Below are 23,051 nucleotides of genomic sequence, written 5' to 3' on the forward strand. Positions count from 1 at the left end.
AGTGTCAAAACTTTTTTTATAAAGCTACGGTAATCAAAATAATGAGGTACTGGCACAAGGACAGACATATATATAAGTAGAATAGAACTGAAATAAACTCACTCATTAATGGCCAATTGTTTAATAACATTTTATTTAACTAATATGTCAAAAATATTATCATTTCTACATATTAGCAACATGAAATTAATAGACATTTTACCTTTTTTGTATTAGGTATTCAAAATCCAGGGTGCATTTTGCTCTTTTTATTTTTACAGACAAACACTCTCCCTTACCTGCTCCTCTTATCCCCTGGTAACCTCTGATCTACCTCCTATCTCTGCAGATTTGCCTATTCTAACCATCTAAGTGATATCATACAATGTTTGCCTGCATGTGCCGTGTCTCACTCAGCCTGACGTTTTCCTGGTTCTCCCATGTTGCAGCGTGTCTCATAGCTTCATTCTTTCTTACGGCTGAAGAATTTTCACATGAGGATGGACCATAATTTGTTTATCCATTCATTTCTTAATGGCCATTTGGGTTGTTTCAGTGTTTTCACTGTTGTGAATAATGCTGCTGTAAACATTGGTGTACAAGTATCTGCTTGAGACCCTATTTCATTTTCTTTGGGTATATACCCAGAAGTGGAATAGCCAAGTAACATGATAATTCTATATTTAACTTGTGGGGAAACTAATATAGCCTATTGATTTTTGGCAAGGGTGCCAAATCCACCCCACTCAATGGGGAAAAGAATGTTCTCTTCAACAAATCATGCTAGAAAACAGGATATCCAGGGTGCAAAAGAAAGAAGTGGGCCCCTACTTCACACTGTAAAAAAATTAACTCAAACTCAAAATGGATCAGTGACATAAATGTAAGAGCCAAAACTCTAAAACTCTTAAAAGAAAATATAGGAAAATATCTTCAATACCTTGTATTAGACAATGGATTCTTAGACTTTATACCAAAATCATGGGGAACAACAACAAAAAAATCAAATAAATTGGATTTAATCAGAGATACAAATTTCTGTCCATCTAAGGACATTATAAAGAAAGTGAGAAGACAACCTAAAGAATGGAAGAAAATATTTGGAAACTATATCCAATAAGGGCTTTATATCCATAAAGAACTTTCACAATTCAACAACGAAAAGACATAACGCAATTAAAAATGGCAAAGAACGTCATTAGCCAATAGGGAAATGCAAATTAAAATCACAATGACTACAATTTCACACATAATAGGATGGCTAGTATTTAAAAAAATAGTGGGAAGCAGATGTGTCTCAAATCTACCATACGGGAGGTCCCAGGTTCAGTTCCTGGGACCTCCCGGTGAAGGCGAGCTCACCCACTTGCAGAGCTGGCCCACATGGAGAGCCGGCCTGCATGGAGAGCTGATGCAACATGATGATGCAACAAAAAAGAGACTGGAGGAAAAACAATGAGAGACACAACAAACTGGGGAGCTGAGGTGGCTCAAGCTATCGAGTACCTCTCTCCCACGTTGGAAGGTCCCAGGATCAGTTCTTGGTGCCTCTAAGAAGAGCACAAGAAGACAAGCAGACACAGAAGAATGCACAGTGAATGGGCCCAGAGAGCAGACAGTGAGCACAAGTGGCAAGAGGTGGGGGGGGGAATAAATACATTAAATAAATCTTTAAATAATATAACACATTGGAAAAGATGTGTGAGAATTAGGAGATCCTTCGTTACTGGTGGAATGTAAAATGGTGCAGCCGCTGTGGTGAAGTTGGACAGGTCCTCAGAAAAGTTAAACACAGAATTACCACATGATTTTGCAACCTCATTTCTAGGTATATACCCCAAAGAATTGAAAGCAGGGACTCAAGCAGATACTTGTATACAGTGTTCATAGCAGCATTAGTCACAATTGCCAAAAGGTGGAAACAACCCGAGCCCATAAACATAAGATTGAAGGAACACAACGTGGTCGATCCATACAATGGAATATGATGCAGCCATAAAAAGGAATGAACTTCTTTCTGCCACATGAAAACACAGATGAACCTGAAGTCATGTGGAGTGAAATAAATCAGACACAAAAGGACAAACATTGTATGGTTTCACATCTATGAAATACCTAGAAAAGACAAATCCATAGAGACAGAATGGGGATTGGAGGTTACCAGGGGTCAGGGGAAGGGAGAATGGGGAGAATAACCACTGCTGAATGGCAGAGTTTCTGTTTGGAGTGGTGACAAAGTCTTCATAATGGATGATGGATACGGTGGTATAATATTATGAATGTAATTAATAGTGCTGAATAGTGCCGAATAGGGTTGAATCGTCCTGAATAGTGGTGAAAACAGGAAATTTGGTGTTACATGTGTATTACCAATTTTTTAAAAGTGAGATGGTGTTGCCCCTTGTGCAGATGGGGTGACTGAGGCCAAGGGAAGGTTCACACCGCTGGCAACTGGGATGCAGGGCTGACTTGGCTCAAAGGCTGCCTCTGCTCCACGCCCAGAAAGAGGGACAGCGTCCCCAGGGTAAAATAAAACCTGACATCCGCAGAAGGCTAACGGGCCAGGCTCAGAATATACCACTCTGCACCTCCGGGAGGCCCTGCACACCCCACGTGCCCATCCCCTCCTGGGCAGCACCGCCTATTGTCTGGGAGAACAAAGAGCCCCCGTGGGGCGCAGCCAGGCTGCGGGGCAGGAGCCCAGAGGAGGCGGCGGCCAGGCAGCTGGAGGGACCTCGCTCTGGGCAGACGCCTGGCCTCACACTTCCCTCCCCTGGCTCTAGCGAAATCTCCAAATTTGAGGACATGCTGCAGCAGTACAAGACCTACAAGGAGTTCCTGTACAAGCTGTCACCCAAGGAGTGGTTGGAAGAGCGGGAGAAGAAGAGCTTGGCTCTCAAAAAGGCTGTGGAGGTTGTCCAGGTCCCCAAAGAGAGCAACGTGGTCTCCTCCGTGCCAGGGGACAAAGGTAGCAGAAGAGAGGAGGGTGCGTCCCCGGGGGCGGAATCTGCCAGGGGCCCACCTCGGCCCTGTGCCCAGATGGCAGGGCCCCTGGGGGGGCAGGGCAGGAGGATGGCCGGGCCTCCGCTTCCACGGGCCTGGCCCTGAGGCCCGGGGCAGTGTGGTCCCCGCAGCCACCCGCGAACCCTGCATCTCGGCCCTGGGTGGCGCCACTGGGAAGGGAGCTGCTTGTCAACCCGGATCCCGGGGCGCTCCTCCCGAGCGCCTCTCTCCTTCTGAGGCCAACGAAACCTTCCGCAGAAGGGCTGGGGAGGGCTCCAGCCAAGGCCACCCCCGAGGATTTCTCCTTTGCTTCCTGTAGGACCGGCGGCCAGGGGCAGGACAGGCTCACCATGGGCCAAAGGTACGTGGCTGCCGGAGGCTGGAGGAGCGCCCCGCCGGGGGCGGGGCCCGTGGAAACCATCCCTCTGCTCCCTCCAGAGGGCCAGGGCTCCAGGAAGATCCCCAAGTTCCTCCAGTTAATTCGGTCAGGGCTGACCCTGTCGAGCAGCAGCCCCCAGCACGGCAGCCAGCCCAGCGTGTCCAGCGATCTGGACTCCAAACTGTGAGTGGGCTCGGAAGGGCCGTCGCGGGGGCTGCACACGCGGGAGCCATGCCGGGGCCCAGGCCGGGAGGTGGGGCCAGCGCCCAGCTCCCACGGGGTAGTGTCTACCAGAAACCCCCAAATCAGGATATTTTATCCACAGTGCAAGCTTAAGCCCAGGGCAACCCCTGCACAGCATGTGCCTCTGTGCCAGCCTGCCACGGCCCTGGGGAAAGACAGGCCAGAGCTTCCTGATTTTTTTCAAGACAAGCTGACCATCGAGACTTTTATGTAAACTTTTCCAGACTTAAAAAGTATAGTTACAGTGGTTAACATATATATAAAAGAACAAATTTGCCATTTTAAGTATTTTTAAGTATACAATTCAGTGGCATTAATTCCATCTACAATGTTGTGCCACCATCACCACTGTCCATTACCAAAAGTTTTCCATTGCCCCAAACAAATTCTGTGGCCATTAAGCAATAACAACTCATTCCTCTCTCTCCACAGCACCCGATCACTTCTAATCTACTTTCTGCCTCTATAAATTTGCTTACTCTAATCATTTCACTTAGGTAGAATCATACAATAGTTGTCCTTTTTTGTCTCGCCTGTTTCATTCAGCATAATGTCTTCGAGGTTCATTCCTGCTGTAGCATGTACCAGAACTTCATTCCTTCTTCAGGGCTAAGTAATATTCCATCTCATGGGTAGACCACATTTTGTTTAACCCTCCATAGACGGACACTTGGGTTGCTTCCACCTTCTGGCAATTGTGAATAATGCTGCTGTGAACACTAGTGTGCAAATTATCTGTTCTAGTCCCTGCTGGGTACAGATCTAGAAGTGGAATTGCCAGGTCATTTGGTAATTCTAGGACTGATTTCTACAGTGGCTGCACCATTTAGTTTTTCTTTTGCTTTGAAGGTAGGTGGATTTGCCATTCTTCCCTGAGACACCTGATCAAAAGGCCCTCCTTTCTGCCTCTAGTACATGGTCTTTCTCTGCCCCTCAAATCCTTCTCATCTATGGTTTGTGCACCCATGACAGTGCCCTGCCTGCACCCCTGGCCTCTTGGTGCCGACAAGGGCGATACGCACATTGCGTGATGTGGCGAGAGGGGCCCCTCTGGAGAACTGGCTGCAGCCTTAGGTGGGCATCCCGTCCCTGCCTGTAGCCTGCCCCGTGGAGCCTGGACCCTCTTGGGCCTGAGGGTCAGGTGGGATTGGAGAGCACTGTGAGATGCAGGTGGCTGGTAAGCATCAGGGGAGCCCCTGGCAGTGCCCATGTGTCGCTCCACAAGGTCTGAGCCTCAGGGGGTGGGGTATTTGGGGAAGTCAAAGCTGGATCTATCGACCGTACAGAAGGCCACACCTCCTTCTGGGGCCTACTTTCAGTTCCAGCGACGCCAGGCCCACACCAGCTACCTCCCAGGACCACCTCAAACCCCCTGGCCTCCTCTCAAACTCTTTCTGCAACCCCGTCTTATGTCCTACACAGACCCTTTGCTCTCCAGCATGACTAGTTACCACCCCCACTTCTGCCCCCCCCAAACACCAGTGACTCCTCGAAGGCCACCACCGGGCACATGGCCTCTACGGGCCCTGAAGCAGGTGGCAGTGCTTAAGAGAATGGCCTCTGCAGCCAAACTTCTGATTCCATCCCCAACTCTGCACTGTGTGCTTAGCTTTCTTTTCGGCCGTATGGGGAGAGGCTGATAGGACCACTATGAGCATTGAGTGAGCTCCTGTAGGGGGGACCCTTAAAGCAGTGTGTGCAAACCACTGCCACTAGGGCTGGAATCGTGGCTATCTCAGACCTCTGCTTCCCTTGAGCCTCTGATTGTGCCCCCATCTTCTTCCTCATGTGCCTCACCTCTCACCTCCTACAGAAAATAGAAGCTTCACACCAGAACTCTCGCAGCCTCTGAGCTACAGGCTTTTTGGGCTGAAGGAATTCCTTTAGTAGTTATTGTAAAGCGGGTCTGCTGGCAACAAATTCCTCAGATTTTGCTTATCTGGGAAGTCTTGATTTCACTTTTGTTTTTAAAAGATAGTTTTGCCTGATAGAGGATTGTTGGTTGAGGGTTTTTTTTCCTGTGTACACTTTGAATATGTTATCCCACTGCCTCCTGGCCTCCATTGTCTCAGTTCAGAAGTCAGATGTTGACCTTAACTGGGATGCCCTTGTAAGTGACACCTTGCTTTTCTTTTTCTGCTTTCTGGATTTTTTCCCTTGTTTTTGTCTTTAAGTTTTTTGTTTTGTTTTGTTTTGTTTTGTTTTAAAGATTTATTTATTTATTTAATTCCCCCCCCCCCATTGTTTGTTCTCTTTGTCTATTTGCTGCGTCTTGTTTCTTTGTCCGCTTCTGTTGTCGTGGGCGGCGCCATTCCCGGGCAGGCTGCACCCTCTTTCACGCTGGGCTGCTCTCCTTACGGGCTGCACTCCTTGCGCGTGGGGCTCCCCCACGTGGGGGACACCCCTGCGTGGCAGGGCACTCCCTGCGCACATCAGCACTGCGCATGGACCAGCTCCACACGGGTCAAGGAGGCCCGGGGTTTGAACCGCGGACCTCCCATGTGGTAGACGGACGCCCTAACCACTGGGCCAAGTCTGTTTCCCTAAGTATTTTTACTATCATGTATCAGTTTGTGGGCTTCTTTGTGGTTATTCTACCTGGAGTTCACTGGGCTTCCTGAAAATGTAGATTGTAGTTTTTCATTAAATGTAGGAAGTTTTCAGCCAATATTTCTTCAAATAGCCTTTAGTCTCTCTCTCTCTCTCTCTCTCCCCCCGCTCTCCCCCCTCCCCCCTTTTGTTACTCACATTATGTATATGTCACTGCACTTAATGGTTTCCCTCATTTTTTGGAGACTCTGTTTATTTTTCTTCATTTTATTCCACTGTGTTTCTTGGCTTGCATAATCTCTACCAGTCTGTCTTCAAGATCATTTATTTTCTTCTGCCAGTTCAAATCTGTTTATTTCAGTTACAGCATTTTTGAAATCCAAAATTTCCATTTGGTTCTGTTTTTAATAATTTCTCTCTCTTTGTTGATAGTCTATATTTGATGTAGCATTGTCACCATACCTCCCTTTACTTCTTTAATAATGCTTTCTGTTAGAAATCTATCTACATACTACTTACCCAAACTTCCTTGTCATCAATATTCCAATCTTTCTTCCAAGTCCCTAACCTTCCAGATAAACTATTAGCAGCTGCCCATGAATAAATATAGATTCACAATTTTTGCTGCAGAGTGGGTAGGCAAGTGGACTGCTCGAAGTTCTGACCCCTGGAAGGGTTTTCCTTCACCACTGTCCCTTGGATCATCTCTGTAAGCTGTTTACTTTCAGGCACAACCAGCATATTGAGTTGGTTCTTCCACAGTTTTGTTGGTCCTAAGGAACACACCAGGGCCATGGCCTTGGATTGAGAGAAAGAAGGCAACGTGACAAGACTTGATGTTGAGAGAGTCTGAACCCCCTGCTCATGCAACTTCCTTGTATCTTTTGGACCTGCCTGAGCTCAGTCTCTAGGTCCATTTGATGATAGATTGCTTCTCACATGCCCAGTGGTGTGGCTAGATGGATCACACAACTCCCAGCTCCTGATGGGCTGGTAGATTGACTCATGACCCCCACAAAGACTTGTTCAAGTCTTAACTCCTGGTCCTAGGGTATGAGCTCATTTGTGAAAAGGATTTAGATGAGGCCAAATTAAATCAGGGTGTGCCTTAATCCATAAGATTTGAGTTCCTTACAAGCAAAGGAAATTTCAATTCTGTCAGTGAGTTAGGAGACGCCAAAGGGGAAGAGGGAACTTGCCATGTGATAGATGCAAAATGCATCTGCAAGTCATGGTATACCAAGGAATGCAAGCTGTCATCAGAACACTGCCAACTTCAGGAGAAAGCAAGACCCAGCAATACCTCAGTGTTGGACTTCTAGCCTCCCAGACTGTGATACAATGAATTCCCATTGTTCAAGCCAGCCCATTCTGCGGTATTTATCATAGCAGCCTTTGCAAACTAAGACAGTTTTGGTACCAAAAAGAGGGGCACTTCTGTTACAAATACCTAGAAACGTAGAAGTGACTTTGGAATTGGGTACTGGGTAGAAGCTGGGAGAATTTTGAGGTATTTGATAGAAAAACTTAATTTGTCTTGAGGAGACTGCTGATAGAGGTATGGACATTAAAGGTGATTCTGGTCAGGGCTCAGAAAAAATCATGAGATATATAGAGGAAGTTTCTATCATTATAGAGAATACATATATCATCATGAACAGAATGTGTAGAAATATGGATGTTAAAGGTGCATCTGATGAGGCCTTAGAAGGAAAGGATGAATGTGCTATTGGAAAGTGGAGGAGAGATGACCCTTGTTATAAAGTGGCAGAGAACATGGCAAGATTGTGTTCTGATGTCAGGTGGAAAGCAGAACTTGTAAGCAGTGAACTTGAATATTTAGCAGAAGAGATCTCCAATCAATGTAAGGAAGGTGCAACCTAGTTTCTCCTTATAGCTTATAGTAAAATGAGAGAGGAAAGGGATAAATTGAGGACTGAAATACTAAGCAAAATGGAACCAGCACTTGATGATTTGGAAAATTCTTGGCCCATCTAGATGGAATGCTCTGAGACTATGGTCAGAGGCACTTCCAACAGTGCCCTCCCTGAGTCCTGAGAGGTAAGTTCCCAGAGAAGAGGGCTCTGGGCCAGGATGTCAATGAAAAACCCTTTGCTAAAGATGGTGAGGCTGAACAGCTGTTTGCTAAAATTAGGTTTATGACTCATGAAACCAGTCAGCCATCTCAGAGGATGTCAGGATTGGAAATGCAGCTATTCAGGAAGAATCTGTGGAAAACCCTTTTGTCGAATGGCCTGGATCCCCTTGAAATGCATGGAAAGCTAACAGGATTTTTGAGAATTTTGTATGAATAGAATCACTGCAACCTGAACTGGAAAGGACAGAAGCAGAATGAAACAAAGAAAGAAGGACTTCAAGAGCAGAACCATGGAAGCAGAGGTTTGGGTCAAAGAGATCTCCTCAGGCTAAGAGAGGAACTTCCACCCTGAAGTTTGGAATGAGTGGGCCATCTTCCCTGGAGTTCCGGGAGGACATGGCTACTGCTCCAGTGCCCGGAAAGGGTGTGCCACTCCATTAGGCCTGGAACAGAGCTTTGATCTACAGATAATTCTCAGAACTTGGAATCTAATGTAGTTTGCCCTGCTGGATTATGGACTTGCTTAGAATCTGTGACTATTGTTTTCCTTCCATATCTCCCTTCTGTTATGGAAATGTTTCTCCTATTCCTGTCCTACCACTGTATTTTGAAAGGCTATGGCTTGTTTTCTAGGTTTCTCAGGTCCACAGAAGAATTTTGCCCCAGGACAGCCCACTCCCAAACTGATTTTGATGAGACTTTGGACTTAGAGTTGTTATTGAAATGGTTTAAGGCTTCTGGGGTGTCGGAATAGGATAAATGTATTTTGCATGTAGAAAGAACATGCTTTTTGGTGGTGCAAATGGCAGAATGGGAGATTGAATCATGTTCCCCTGCAAAGGCATGTTTTGGAGGCTCCATTTCTTTAACACTAAATTGGATCTCATAGCTCCCACTAGCAGAAAAAGTCATAGATGCAAAATGTCTGGACCAACATTAATGACACTTATGGTGGTTGGTCTTCTCAACTAGGCAGGGAAAATGATGCTTAAAGATTAAAGCATGGATGGATTAAAGCTGGTTTGGAAATCAGCAAAGTCCAGGTTGAAGGTGAAGAGATCTAATAGAAGCTATTGCTTCTGCCTAGATTCCTTGCCTCTTGCCCCCAGAGCACTCACCATTCAGGACCCTGCCTTGGGAGAATCTTTGAGAGCTGAGGTCTGGAATCACACCGTCCTGAGTTTGAGCACTTCCAACTATTGCCCATGTGACCAGAGCTGTTGAGTATGTTGGGCAGGTCATGGGCTGTACAAGGGTGCTTAGCTAAGAAGGTAAATGGGGGCAGAAGTCCAGCCCTAGCTTCACTCATCAAACCAGGCACCAACCCAATCTGCATCCATCTGGAAGGCGGCTTTTCAGAAGGAAAAGAGCCCTGGAGGAGACCTCAGCTAGTTGCTCACATCTCTGATCCCCATGTTCCTCTTTGTAAGAAGAGTGCAAATACAGAGCTGGTCCTCATTATTCATGGATTCCGTAGAAGTGAATTTGACTATTTGCTTAAACTTATTCATGACCCCAAAGTCAATACTCTCAGCACTTTCAGTCATTCATGGACATGCGCAAAACAAAAAATTTGAGTCACCCAACACATACATTCCCAGTTGAGGTCTAACAAGGCAACACTCTGCCTTCTCTCATACTGCAAATGAGCATCCTTTTCACAGTCTATTTATTAATGTCATGGTTTTTGCTTTTTTTTTGTGCTTTTTGTGGGTGATTTTACTGTTTAAAATCAAGTGTAGGACTGAAGTGCTGTCCAGTGTTCCTAAGTATGAGAAGTCCACTGTTCTAGTTTGCTAGGCTGCCAAAATGTAATATACCAGCAGTGTGTTGGCTTTTAACAGTGGGAATTTATTAGTTTATAAGCTTAGAGTTTTGTGGCTGAGAAAAATGTCCAAATAAGGCATCATCAGGTGATGCTTTCTCCCTGAAGACTGCCAGCGATCCTGGACTCTTCTCTCAAGTGGCAAGGCATCTGCTGGGCTCTTCCTTTTCTTCTGGATTTCATTGCTTCAGTGACTTCTTCTCTCAGCTTCTGTGTGTTTCTCTCTATGTTCATCCTGTTTATAAAGGACTCCAGTAAAAGGATTAAGACCCACCCTGGGCCATGCCTTACTGAAGTGATCTAATCAAAAGGTCCCACCTACAGAAATGAACCAGTTTTAAGAACATGATTTTCTGGGGTTCCTCCAGCTTCAGATCATCATAGCCATGATGTGACTTTCAGTGAAAATGCAAGTGTAACTTTGTTCAGGCATGAGTTATGATGCTGTTGGCTATGAGTTCAATGTTAATGATTCAGACATATATATTAAAAATGGCATCTTCAGTCAGACACACACACAGAACAAGGTTATGTATTGATAGGTATGCATAGGTTTGCAGGAACCTAACCCTGTATTTTCCCTGGAGGCAATGGTTCAGCATTCACAAACTCAGGGTTGGCAGCTACTTTGTAAGACCTAACTACCACAAATAATGTGAGTCAACTGTATACACAGTGTGAGGCATGTACCCCAAGCTTGGAGAGTGGTTTAGTCAAACCCTCCTTCAATTCCTGCCTCAGAGCCTTGGACTGATGACGTCTCTTGGGTTACTTGTCCCCCACTTCGGTCTTACCGTCCCAGAGGCGGGTCAGGGCCTGGCGTCCACATGCAGCCTGGGCCCCACACCTCCAGCCCATGGCTTGCCCCAAGGGAATGCCCCACCCAGGTTCCCGGGGGCTTGCCTTGTTGCCCCAGGCCTTGGTGTCCTCCTTGGTGGAACAAGAGTCAGGAGCCACACTTGGAAAGAATTTTGAAGAAGCACAGCCATTGGGGTACCCCACCAACCTGGGAGCTGCCTGTGTACAAAGGAGCAAGGGTGCTCTGGGTGGGTCCAGTTCCCACCCCCCGACACCCCTGTCCCCCAACCCCCACCAGCAGAACCTGCATGTTCAGAGGCCCAGGCTGGACCAGCAAGGAGGGGTGAGCTCAGAGCTGGTTTGGAAATCGGTCAAGGTTGGTCCTCATCCAGCTGCCCCCCTTGCCTGGTGCCTTCCAGGGCTCAGCCAGCAGGCCAAGGGCTCTGCACACTTGCAGCATTTCTGAACCCCTCTCTGGGCTGGCTCAGGATGCAGCAGCAAACGCAGCCATCCCTGCCCCTGTGGGGTCCTGAGGTGTGGGTAGGGTCAACATGTGGTGGGACCTGGGTGGGGGAGGTGGCAGGAAAGGCATCTTAACGTGGCTCCTCAAACCCCGCCCCTATTGTAACGGGGGCGGGGCCAACCCTGGCCTGGGACCAGCAGGTGCAAAGGCCCTGAGGTAGGACTGGGCACCCAGAGACGGGAAAGAAAGCCGGAGGGGCGGGGTCCGGGGAGGAGGGGAGGCAGCAGGTTCCGGATAAGGAGGGGCCGACAGCCCGAGGAGGGCGGTCAAGTTTTCTTCAACTGCAGTGAGAAACCGTTCTTGAGGTAGGGAGTGAGATGAGCTGGTTGAAATTTTGAAAATGTCCCTCTGGTGATTGTGGCATCTGCGAGGCCCATGAGGAGCTGCTGTCGGGGGCACGCACCGTTGGGGAGGGGCGCGAGGAGTGGGGTGGGGGGGAGGGGAAGGGGGTGGCGTGGGCTGAGTGGGAAGCGGGTCCCTGTGTCCCTCACCTCCCATCAGCAATGTCGGGGCAAGCCTGAGATCGCCAACTGTGCCCGCTCCCACGCCGGCTCCGCAGCTCCTGGGCTCCCGACACCACTGTTTCTCCGCAGGTCCAGCAGCACCCACCTTTCGCAGCAGGACCTAGACAGCGACGGGGAGGTGCGTGGCTCCGGGCGCGGCGCGCGGGAGCTGCGGGGTGCTGGCCCCCCCCGGCCGCAGCTGCCCGGCTCGCCCTCCGCTTGCAGGAGCTGGAGCTGTACTTCACGGAGCCCCAGCAGCTGCTGGACGTCTTCACGCAGCTGGAGGAGCAGAACCTCTCGCTGATCCAGAACACGCAGGAGATGGAGGAGACCCTGGAGGACCTGCGCTTGACCCTGAGGAACACCCATAACCGGATGTAGGTGCCGCGGTCGGAAGGGCGAGGGTGGGCTCTGCGCCCTTCTGCAGAGAACCTCCAAGCCCATCGGGGCTCCCGGACGCCCACGGCCGCTGTGGGCAGGCTGTGCAAACTGCCCCCAGGCCCTCCATGTGGACCGGGCAGGCCTGGCCCTGCAGAGAGGGAGTGCCCTGGTGCACAGGGCTGGGGCTGGCACCGGGTCTGCGGGGGACACCAGGCTCCAGGAAGCTGGGCCGGACTGCAGCTCCCCAAGGCAGGCTTCCTCCCAGGGGCCCGGGCAGAGCCTGAAGGGCTCACCCAGCGGGCGCTCGGAGCGGACTGGAGGGGGCTGCTGTCGCCAACCTTCCAGAGCTCCGGAGCCCTCCCGGGAGCAGGGAGCAGGGAGCAGGGAGGGCCCAAGCCCCCAGCCCTTCTCCTTGTAGCACAGCTGTAAATGTCCCTCCTGTCACTGTTGAGCAAATGGAGCGGTCTGGGGGAGGCGGCCGAGAGTGGGGCGAAGTCAGAGAGGTAGAGAGGACGCGTGTGGGGCTGGGCCGGGTGGGTGGGCACGCCCGGGGCCCTGCCGCTTGAGCCGGAAAGGCCTTGCTGGAGGAGGCCAGGGGCACCAGCTTGCCCAGGGTGGCCAAGCCGCCAGGACCCTGGAGAGCCCCTCGGAGCTCACAGCCAATGGGGGAGACAGGCGGCAAAAAGGGCAGCAGAGCTGACTTGTAGATGCTGGCGAAAACAAAGTTATGTGAGAAAGGGAGCTGGGGGGCAGGAAGGCTTCCAGGAGGGGTCACTGGAGCCAAGGATGTCCTGAGGCCGGAAGCCACACCAAGGCCTGAGGGGAGAGTGCTCTGGACAGAGGTCACAGCCGGCACAAGGGCCCTGAGGTGGAGCCAGCCGGTGCCCCGGCGCCCCGTGGGAGCCCCCACGTTCCTATGCTCCCGTCCCTTTGGCCCATGTCCTGCCCGGCATGGCCGGGAGTCTCCAGCCTGCTGTGGAGCCACCAGCTCTCGGACAAGGTTCCAATCCCGGGGAGGCTGGAGACAGCAGAGAGACAGGTGAGCAGGGGAGCAGCAGGGGCCTCCCAGCTCCCCGGGACCCTGGAGGGCGCGAGCCCCGCCTCCAGCACACACGCGGTACATGCACGGATACCACCACTCACAGGTAACATTCACTCACACACACAAGCACGCACACACGCGCGCTCACGCTTTCACACACATATACTCAGTCACACACTAGCATTCATTCACACATTCACAATATATGCACACATACACCCGTACTCACACACACACACTCAGGCACACATTCACTGACACACCTGCATTCACCCACACACACACTCAATTTACTCGCACACTTGCATTCATTCACACACAATACATGCACACCTACACCCATGCTCACATTCACTCACACACTTACACTCACAAACACACACATACACTCACACACTAACATTCGCTCACACACACTCACACATGCCCTCACACACACACAGTCTCCTCAGGGCAGAATCTGGGTTGCCCCCAGGTAGCTGGCTTTCAGGACAAGACACTTCGACAGCTGAGAGCGCCAGTGCTTTCTTCTCAGGGGAATCACAGCCACGTTCATCTAACTTCTGTGACCTCAACCACTCTTTGTCAGCAAACAACAAAGTATGGTTTTTAAACATTGCAAAGGAGGAATCTGTCCCAACATTTGGAAGGAGTGGCTGTGTTAGAGACACTGTAGGAAAAAAACTATAATCACCTCCAAAGTAGAGTTACTCCTAATAGCCAAGAATGGAAAGAGCCCAAATATCCAGCGGCAGGTGACTGGATCGACAGAATGTGCTGTAGCCACTCCATGTGCAATTGGTTCTTACTGCTACTGAAATACATCGCTACCAGTGGGTGGCTCAGAACAGCCTAAGCTTATTACCTTGCTGTTCTGGAGGCCAGAAGTCGGCCGCAAGGGCTAAAACCAAGATGCTGGCAGCACTGTGTTCCTTGCTGGAGGCTCAAGCGACAGTGCGTGTGTCTGTCATTCCCAGTTTCTAGAGGCTGTCCCGTTCCTGACCCTTCCATCTTCAAAGCAGCAATGGCTGGTTGAAACTTTCTCACGTTCCATCGCTCTACCTCTCTTTCCTGCTTCTCTCATTTGAAAGGAAATTTGTGATTATACTGGGCCCACCCAGATAATCCAGGATAATCCCCTCACCTCCAGGTGACCTGGTTAGCAAGCTTCATTCTTAATTCCACCTGCAACCTTCATTCCACCTTGGCCATGTAATGTAACACACTCACAGGTTCTGCTGATTAGAGCACAGACGGGGGCAGGGGCTGAGGCAGGCGCCGAGAGGGGCGTACATACCATGAACTATTCCGCCATAAAAAGGAACAAATTATTAGCATATGTGATAACATGGATGACCCTCAGGCATGATGCTGCTAGAAGCCAGACAGAAAGGATACATACTACATTATTCATTTGAACCTCTACAACTGGGTATATTAGTTATATATTGCTGCATAACAAATTACTGCCTCCACCCCCCCCCCCCAATTTAGCAGCTTAAAATAGTAAATGTACATGTATCATCGCACGTTTTCTGTGGATCAAGAATCTGGGCACAGCTTCTCTGGGTCCTCTGCTTCGTGTGGGATTGCCTAGGCTGTGGTCCCATCTCAAGGATCCCCTGGCAGAAGATTCACATCCAGGTCCTGTGGTTGTTGCACGACTCAGTTCCTCGAGGGTTGTGCGATGGTTGGCTGGGAGCTGTCCTTAGTCCCTTGCCCCCATGTAGGCCTCTCCATCAGGGCAGCTTGCCCTATCAAAGTGTGCAAGCCAAGAGGACAACAGAGCCTGCTAGCAAGACAGAGGTCACACTTTTTTCTATCCTAAACACAGAAGTGACATCCATTCCTTATGCCATTGGTTTGGAGCAAGTCACTGGATTTTGCCCACACTCAAGGGAAGAGGTTACACGGGAGTATGAACGCAAGGAGGCAAGTGTCACTGGCGACCAGCTTACAGGTCTACCTTCCACGTGGGAAAAATCAATCTGTGGTGGGAGATTTCGGGCCATTTGGGAATGAAGGGGGCATGAGGAAATTTGGGGGGTGATAGGAATGATCTGTATCTTGATTGTGTTGATGCATACACAGGTGTATAAATTTGCCAAAATTCATAAAATGGTACAACATAAAATGGGTGCATTTTACCATATGTCCATTGTACCTCCACAGCAAAATATAGAAGGGCCCCCCAACAAAGATACATTCATGTCTAACCTCCAGTGCTGTGGCTTTGTGTTTGAACTGCTGTGGCCTCTTTAGCTGTCCATCAGTCCAGTATAGATGGTCAGATCTGCTTGGTCCCTGCTGACACTTGTGGGTGGGCGCTGGCCTCCTGGCCTCTGCCTTCTGTCTCCCCAGCCCAAGTCAGCTCTATCCTCGGCCCCCACAAATGCCGCCGCCCAGGGGGTGGGGAGGAGTACAGGGGGCCCGGGGCCTACGTTCCTATGCTCAGGGGTAAGATTGCGAAAACATCAGTAGGTTCTATCAGCAACCATGGGAGACTCTGATCAGGGGATACCTGAACGCCTTTTGCGCCCCCGGGCTCCGCTGGCTGAGCAGTGGCATGATGGGCCGGTATGTAATGAGCATGGTCACAGTGTGTGCCGTACTGTTTAAAGGTGTTTGAGAATTTTTGACTCTTTGGTTGAAAAGTTGACTGCTGTAATTTCACTCTTAAACGTATGCCCAAGAGAAGTGCAAAAACTTGTATGTGAATGTTCATAGCAGCTTTATTTATAATAGTCCAAAAGTGGGAACAATCCATGTTTCTGCCAACTGATGAGAGGATAAACTACCTGCACCATGGCCACGTGATGGAATATTATTTGGTCCTAAAAAGGAACGAGGTCCTGATTGATGGGACAGCACAGATGAACCTTGAAGACACTGTGTTAGGCAAAAGAAGCCAGATGCAAAAGGCCACATGTTGTACAATTCCACTTAGGCGAAACCGCCAGAAGAGGCAAAGCCACAGAAGTGACTCATTAATGTTTTCCAAGGGCCGTGAGGAGATGGTGGAAGAAACGACTGCTAATGGGTACCGGGTTTCTTTTAGGGGTGAGGAAAACATTCTAAGATTATGGTGATGGTTGCGCAACTTAGAGGACATGCTGAAAACTACTGACTTGGACACGTCAGGGGTGGATTTCATGATGGGCAAGCTAGACTTCCATCAAGCTGTGTTTTAAAAGATTTTCCAGTTCCAGCCCAGAATTATTGAGCCCTACTGTATGCCAGGCCCTGTGCCAACACTGTGCCCCTGCTGTCAGCTAAACCTCAGGCCAGCCAGGGGCGGGCGTCCTACAGACGGGCGGGGGCCAGGGGCGGGCGTCCTACAGGCGGGCGGGGGCCAGGGGCGGGCGTCCCACAGGCGGGCGTCCCACAGGCGGGCGGGGGCCAGGGGCGGGGCGCCCTACAGACGGGTGGGGGCCAGGGGCGGGGCGCCCTACAGACGGGCGGGGGCCAGGGGCCGGCGTCCTACAGGCGGGCGGGGGCTCGCTGGTAAGCTGCCCTGCCGGTCCTCCCGCAGGGACAGGGAGGTGAACCAGCTGAAGCAGTGGATCACCACGCTCATGATGTCCATCGCCAAGGAGGAGGAGACGGCCGCCGAGCTGGAGCTCAAAGCCCGGGTCTTCCACTTTGGAGAGTACCAGGGTGACCAGCAGGTAGGTCAGGCCCGAGCCGGGCGGCCACGAGGGGATGGGGCGGCCGGAAGAGATGCCGCGGGACGCAGGAGGCCACCGCCCAGGTAAGGGTCCCTCTGCTGGGGAGGGTGCTGGGCTGGGGGGCCGTCCCCTCCCTCAGGCCGGACACCTGACTGGATTCTAATTGTGCCTGGGGGCAGAGGGGCCGGGGCCCTGCCCAAGGGCTGCACGGAGTGCTGGGGGCTGCCCATGTGGCCCCTTGGTGGCCTAGCCGCCCACGTGGTTCCTTGGTGGCCTGGCCGAGGGCGCCACCACTGGCCGCCCGTTCCCACACGTGCAGACCCAGCAGCCTGGCACACCTCACACCTTCTTTCCTTCCTTCCTTTGTTCAACAAATGTCTGTTTCTTAGACACATGCCAGGTGACCCTGTGGGGAGGAAGAGCCAGGCTGGAAGAATGCGGAGGGGACAGAGGGCAGCGGGGTGGGGACTGGCCTGGGGCAGGGGCATGCCCAGTCCACCACTCAAGCGCTGACCCGGGGCCCCTGTGCGCTGGGTGCCAGGCAGGGTCCACGGGCTGCAGCACTGGGGGTCCCGCTGACCCTCGGTGGGCACTGGCCAGGTCCCAGGCCCCCTGAGTCTTTCCGCCCACCTCTCCTCACGTGCTCCTTGCCCCAAGCCCTTTCTGCATCGTCGCTCAGGCTGAGGGGCACTCAGGGCGGGCGAGAAGGGGAGCGAGGTTGGTGCAGTGAGGGGGCCTCGGTGGGCGGCCGGAGACAGGCCAGGCGAGGGCGACGTGGGACGTCGTGGCTGCCCCACGGGGTGAGGAGCCGGGCAGCGCGGGCCGAGGGAAGCCCAGGTCTCCAAGGTCTGCCCCCTGAGCTCCCGCGTTGCGCCAGGCAGGGCCCTGCACACGCTCACCTGTCGGGCCGTGTTGCAGCGGGGCTTGCCGGGCCTCGGGGGCCACTGACGCCAGGCCCTGCCGCAGGACAAGCTGCTGGAGAACCTGAACCGCAAGGTGCTGACCGTGTACCAGCACTGCATCGGGACGCAGCAGGACAGCAACCTGGGCACGGTGCAGATGCTCACCGTCATCGAGCACCAGCTGGAGGAGCTCATCGAGAGCCTGGAGCGCGTGCCCCAGGCCAAGATCCAGCAGGCCGAGAAGGCCAAGGAGAAGGAGCGGAGGACCCGGTGAGCGGCTCCACGGCCAGCAGGGGCCCTGGGGAGCGCAAGTCCAGCTCCCCACGCGGCCTCCACGCCGAGTGCCCTAGGGACAGACGGAGGAGACAGGACGCCCAGAGTGCCTGCTGCCAGACAGAAGCTCAGGGCTGTTGGGGGGGGCGGGTGGACCAAGAGGGGGTTTCAAACCCGGCCTGCGGGTACTGGGAAGGCTTCCTGGAGGAGGTGATGGCGAAGGTGAGGTTGATGATTTACAGTCAGCAGAGGTCGAGTCCCGAGACTCAGGGAAGGGAGAGCACCTAGAAGAGCGAGGGTGTGGCCAGCATGTACCTGATGGCAGGGTGAGGGGCCCGGTGAGGGACCCCGCTTAGGGCAGGCGCTGGGCGAACGGCTGCTGCCCAGGAGGAGGGCTGGATAGAGCCTGGCCTGGCTGAGCTCACTGGGGGCAGGGGTCTCGAAGGGTGAGATGAGGGGCACAAGGGCACAGCCGTGAGTGAGCCCGGGATCTGAACTGAGGCGCACTGGCCTCTGGCAAGGGAGGCTGGGGCCAGATCCCCGGGAAGCAGGAGCAGGAACAAGAGGCCAGGCAGGGCCAGCGCACCTCCTGGTACAGGCTGTCCTCGCCAGAGGAACCTTGTTCTCTGGCTGTGGGTGGGAGCAGGTCCTGCTGGGGAAGGGCAGGGGACCGTGAGCGGGGGAGGGCTGGAGCCTGGCTTCTGGGGCTGCGTGGTGTGGCTGGGATGGGGTGGGCAGGACCCCCAGGGCTCCCCCCACCCCGCTCCAGCCCTAATGCCACCTCCTGCCCACCACCTCCACCCAGACTGCGAGAAGAGAAAGTCAGGCTGCAAAAGCAGCTGCAGGAGGAACGCCTGCAGCGAGCCCAGGCCCGGGCCCAGGCCGAGATCAAGAAGAAGGTAGGCGGGTCGCTCGCTCGTCCTGGTCACTGCCAAGGAAGGGCATCTGAGGAGGGGACCGGCAGGGCCAGAATGGGGCACACCCCACTTTGCAGAGTGATCTGAGGCTCTGCGAGGAGCGACTTGGTGGCCAGGCAAGGCCAGGGTCGAGACAGGCATCAGTTCCCGGGGCCTGCCGTCCGCTGCGCCCAGGCTCTGCCCCCTTCTCTCAGGACCGGCCTCCTCCTGGGGACACCCTCAGCTCTGGGGAGGCCTTCTACCCAGGCCGAGCCCGCTGGGCAGGCCTCGGGGGCAGCCGCCCTGCCTGAGGTGGGCCGGGCCAGGCCCTTCGGGCTGCACACGCACGCCTGTCCCCCAGGCCCTGTCCCGGGGTGTGCCCCCCCGCTCAGGGCAGGCGGCAGCACTGCCGGTCCCACCTACAAGGCGGCCAGGCCCCTGGTCAAGCTCCTTACCCATCACGAGGCGCCCCCTTAGCACTGGTCTCCAAGCCCCCACCCCATGGAGTGGGCCGCAGCTGCCACCACCACCTGGACCGGTCAAGTCCCTTGGCCCACGGCAGCCCTGACAACAGAACGTGTGGCCCCTAAAAAAGGCCTAGACCCTGAATGCGGCCACCCAGCGGACAATACGGGAGCTGGCTTCTGATCTCCAGGCCAGCAGTTCTCACCCGGAGACGGGACCCTGGGCCCTGGGGAAGGGGCCAAGACCGTAGGGGCCTCAGCAAAGGAAATGGGGGCATTCTGGCGGTTTCCATTCTATGTGGCCAGGCTACCACCCACCCCCCTCCTCGCCCCCGTCCAGGAGCCAGTGATCAGGGCACAGACACCAGTAAATGCTGGCGAAGGCTGCTGGCACTCCCAGGTTATTCAGAATAAATCAGCCTGAGTCTTGCCGGGCTGACCCAGTCTGCTAAGGGGAGCAGCTGAGAGGGTCTGAGGGATCTTGAAGGTCCCCAAGCCCAACACTTGCCCCACGCCTAGGGCGGGGTAGACAAAAATCACTGCTCAGCTGGGCCTCGGGGGTAAATGCTGAGCAGCTCCCATCCTCTCTCCGCAGAGAGGCAGAAAGCTGCTGTGCCGCTCTCGCCCGCTGCCGACCAGATCGAAGAAGGCGTCGGAGCACGTGCTCCAGGACAAGGAGAAGGAGGAGCTGCTGTTCTTCTTCACTTAACCTTCTGCAGCCCTGGCTGGGGTGTTCGGCTGAAGCTCCTAACGGCGCCGACAGCGGGGGAGAGGCTGCGCTGGGCTTCGGCTGGGTCATGATTTAAACTGGCACTCGTGCTTGCAGTGTCCTCCTGTACGTTTCCTTACTGGCCCTGAAATAAACCTCACGCAGGTCTCGCTGGTGTCCTGAGGGCCTGTCTCAGGAGGCTGCCGCTGCGGCCTCTTAGACCCCTGCCCTAATCAGCTGGGGGGGCGGGCAGCATCTTGGGTCTCGCCTGCAAAGGCAGCTTTAAAAGAGGGACAACAGCATTGTGTGGAAACTCCCATTTCCTGTTCAGACGTAGCGCAGGGTTGGCCCCACGGCCCCGGCAGAAGAACGCAAGCTGGGCGGCGGTGGAGGTTATTACCACACACTGAAGGGAGGAGTTACTTCAACACTGGACACAGCTCCTCAAATGAAGCCACACGAAGCCTCTGCTGGGTGGACCGTACAAAAAACTTTTATTCATTTGCTCTAAAGTCGGGCCCCTCACCAGCAGCAAACCACAGTGCCCAGAAAACACTGGCAGCCAGTGCCAATCATTCTGTGGAGGGCCTTCACCGAGGGGCACGGGGGAGGCAGCGGGCCTGAGGGGGTGGGGGGCTCCGCGGCTGCACTGGCAGGTGGGCCCAGCTCCCCGCAGGGGGCAGAGGGGCTGCGAGTCAGTCAGTCCTGGATGGCCTGGCAGGTACGGTGCCAGGGGGTCAGCCCCTGGACTTTGGTCTGTGGCGCAGCACAGAATTCTGTGGAAAAGAACCAGACACAAATGTGGCTTGAATTCTTCCAGGCAGACCATACTTCCAAGCAGGACAGGTAGAAAGGGGTCGCGGCAGAATGGTGGTGTCATCCCCCAAGCCCCTGACCTCAAGGAGCGGAGGAGACACAGCTCGGGCAGGGTCTGGAAGATTCCAAGCCTGAGATCAAAAAAGCATCTGAACAAACACACTTTGAAAGGCACAAGGCAAGAGGAAGCATTTCTGAAACGACCCTGTGTCCCTCCCATTAACTGTAGTTAACAAATAAATAATGTGCAAGATTATCAACTTGTCTCCCTTCACGAGACAGCCGTCGCTCTGTAAAAATATATGTTGACATATGCACATCGCCAACCGCAACAATAAAACATATAGGCACACACCCTTAATGCAGTCCTAGGAAAAATTACAGGATTCAAAACATCACTTTACAAACTGTTCTTAAATGACTGTTAAACGTTAACACTCAAATACGAAATCTGGAAAAATTTTTAAAGTTTTAACTCTCCCATTCCTAAACTCTGAGCTGCCAAGTGGGTTCTACCGAGAGGACTCACTAGCAGATCCTGGGGGGCCCCACCCCACCCGCCGCTGCCCCCCGACGCGCTGCCAGCTGGCACTGCCCACGCTGCCTCCGCAGTGAGAACAAGAGTTCCAACGTGGACTAGGATAGGGCTTCCCTGTGACGACGTGGCCACCATTCCCTGGTCGCCACAAACGCCAGCCAAGGCACTGGGAAATGGCCTGTTACGTGAGTGCTCAGAAAGAACAGGGTATTTCTAGTTACCTCTGGAGTGAAACTGTCAACCACGGAAGCTAAAAGACGTCATTTTCACTTTCTACTGATCAAGGTGTAATCTGCCCTATTTCCTGCAGAAGCTGCAACCCAAGCTCTAAGGCCCATATCACATTAGACAAGGACAACGAGCTGAGCACGTTCCTCGCCGCCAGGGGCGCTCACAGCACGCAAGTGCTGCTCGGGGACAAGGCAGTCTCGCACCCAGCCCCCAAAACTGGTTCCTGATAAAACAAAAGCAAAGCATCTTCCACGAGTGCACCACAATGTCTTATGTAGGAGGAGCTGGGACTCTGGAGTGGAAACTGGCGATGAGCCTCACCCCGGCCCACGAGACCATCTAGCTCAAGTCTTCGGGGGAGAAGAACGAACTGGAGGTGACAGTACTCGTCTCTCCCAAAGCAGGAGGATGACATCACTGCAGGTCCTGCAGGTTGATGGTACTCTGTGGGAGCCAGGCGCCTTCAGGACCAGCCGTGTCGACAGGAGCAGGAAGCACCTCCTGTGGAAGCAGCAGAGGGGGCGAGGGCAGAGGAGAGCGGGAGTCAGGCCAGATGTAGGCCTGGGTTCTGAGCACCAGCAGCTCAAGTGCAACCGCAGGGATTCGACGGCGTTCACTGTTTCACCCAAACGCCCACAGACAGCATAAGCCCATGGGGTTGGCGAAGAAGGCATTTCTGATTTTTCTTCATTAACAAAAACTTGTTTCCCCTTTATTTTAAAAGCACGTCTCTTGAAGCAAACAACTGAAATGTGGATAAACCAGAACAAGGAAGAAAGTCTGTTTTTCCAGATTTTTTTTCTTTGCATGCTGATATATACCCACACACGTTCAAGCACTCACACATCTGTTTGCACAAATGAGATCATCCTTATTTTTGTCCCCTTTGTTCCCACTTCATCTATGGTAAACATCTTTCCAAGTTATGAGGTAATTCCTCTATGTCATTTCTTATTTGCCAAACAGCATTCCAACCTCCAGGCTGCATATAACTCACTGACTCCATCTCCTCTCATCAGAAGACGAGCCCCGACTCTTTCACCATCAGACTCAACACCAGAGCAAGCACACTTTGGCTGTCTGCATGCCCCTGTATTTCCCTAGGAATACAGTAGCATGCGTGGGGTTGCCAGACAAAACGGAGTAGACACTGCTGAGGTTTGCTGGATCCACACTGCCAAACCACCATCCAACTGACATGTTCCCTCGTCCCCCACCTGGCCCGAGGGT

General features: G+C 52.8%; 2 protein-coding genes across 11 annotated transcripts in view; one reads left to right on the top strand and one right to left on the bottom strand.

Annotated features, from left to right (window-relative positions):
* The window catches only part of CFAP100 (cilia and flagella associated protein 100), a 58,993-nt gene extending 38,589 nt beyond the window's left edge, over positions 1-20,404 (top strand). For 5 of the 7 annotated variants that reach the window (XM_058288567.1, XM_058288572.1, XM_058288566.2 and 2 more), the window contains exons 9-16: positions 2,763-2,947; positions 3,302-3,343; positions 3,421-3,544; positions 11,992-12,040; positions 12,127-12,278; positions 16,857-16,992; positions 17,959-18,164; positions 20,123-20,404. In XM_058288567.1, coding sequence (XP_058144550.1) covers positions 2,763-2,947; positions 3,302-3,343; positions 3,421-3,544; positions 11,992-12,040; positions 12,127-12,278; positions 16,857-16,992; positions 17,959-18,164; positions 20,123-20,333 — 1,105 coding nt within the window. In that variant the 3' untranslated portion in view covers positions 20,334-20,404. Of the gene's footprint in view, positions 1-2,762; positions 2,948-3,301; positions 3,344-3,420; positions 3,545-11,991; positions 12,041-12,126; positions 12,279-16,856; positions 16,993-17,958; positions 18,165-18,972; positions 19,067-20,122 lie in introns of all 7 variants that reach the window. The other 2 variants (XM_071212246.1, XM_058288573.1) reach the window with 1 other exon arrangement.
* Positions 20,405-20,707: 303 nt separating this feature from the next.
* The window catches only part of ZXDC (ZXD family zinc finger C), a 33,144-nt gene continuing 30,800 nt past the window's right edge, over positions 20,708-23,051 (bottom strand). For 2 of the 4 annotated variants that reach the window (XM_004449093.5, XM_004449095.5), the window contains one exon: positions 20,708-22,322. In XM_004449093.5, the coding sequence (XP_004449150.2) occupies positions 22,236-22,322 (87 nt within the window). In that variant the 3' untranslated portion in view covers positions 20,708-22,235. The remainder of the gene's footprint in view (positions 22,323-23,051) is intronic. The other 2 variants (XR_009183615.2, XM_004449094.5) reach the window with 2 other exon arrangements.

The sequence above is a fragment of the Dasypus novemcinctus genome, chromosome 26 (genome assembly GCF_030445035.2).
Source record: "Dasypus novemcinctus isolate mDasNov1 chromosome 26, mDasNov1.1.hap2, whole genome shotgun sequence".
In the NCBI taxonomy this organism is placed as follows: Eukaryota; Metazoa; Chordata; class Mammalia; order Cingulata; family Dasypodidae; genus Dasypus; species Dasypus novemcinctus.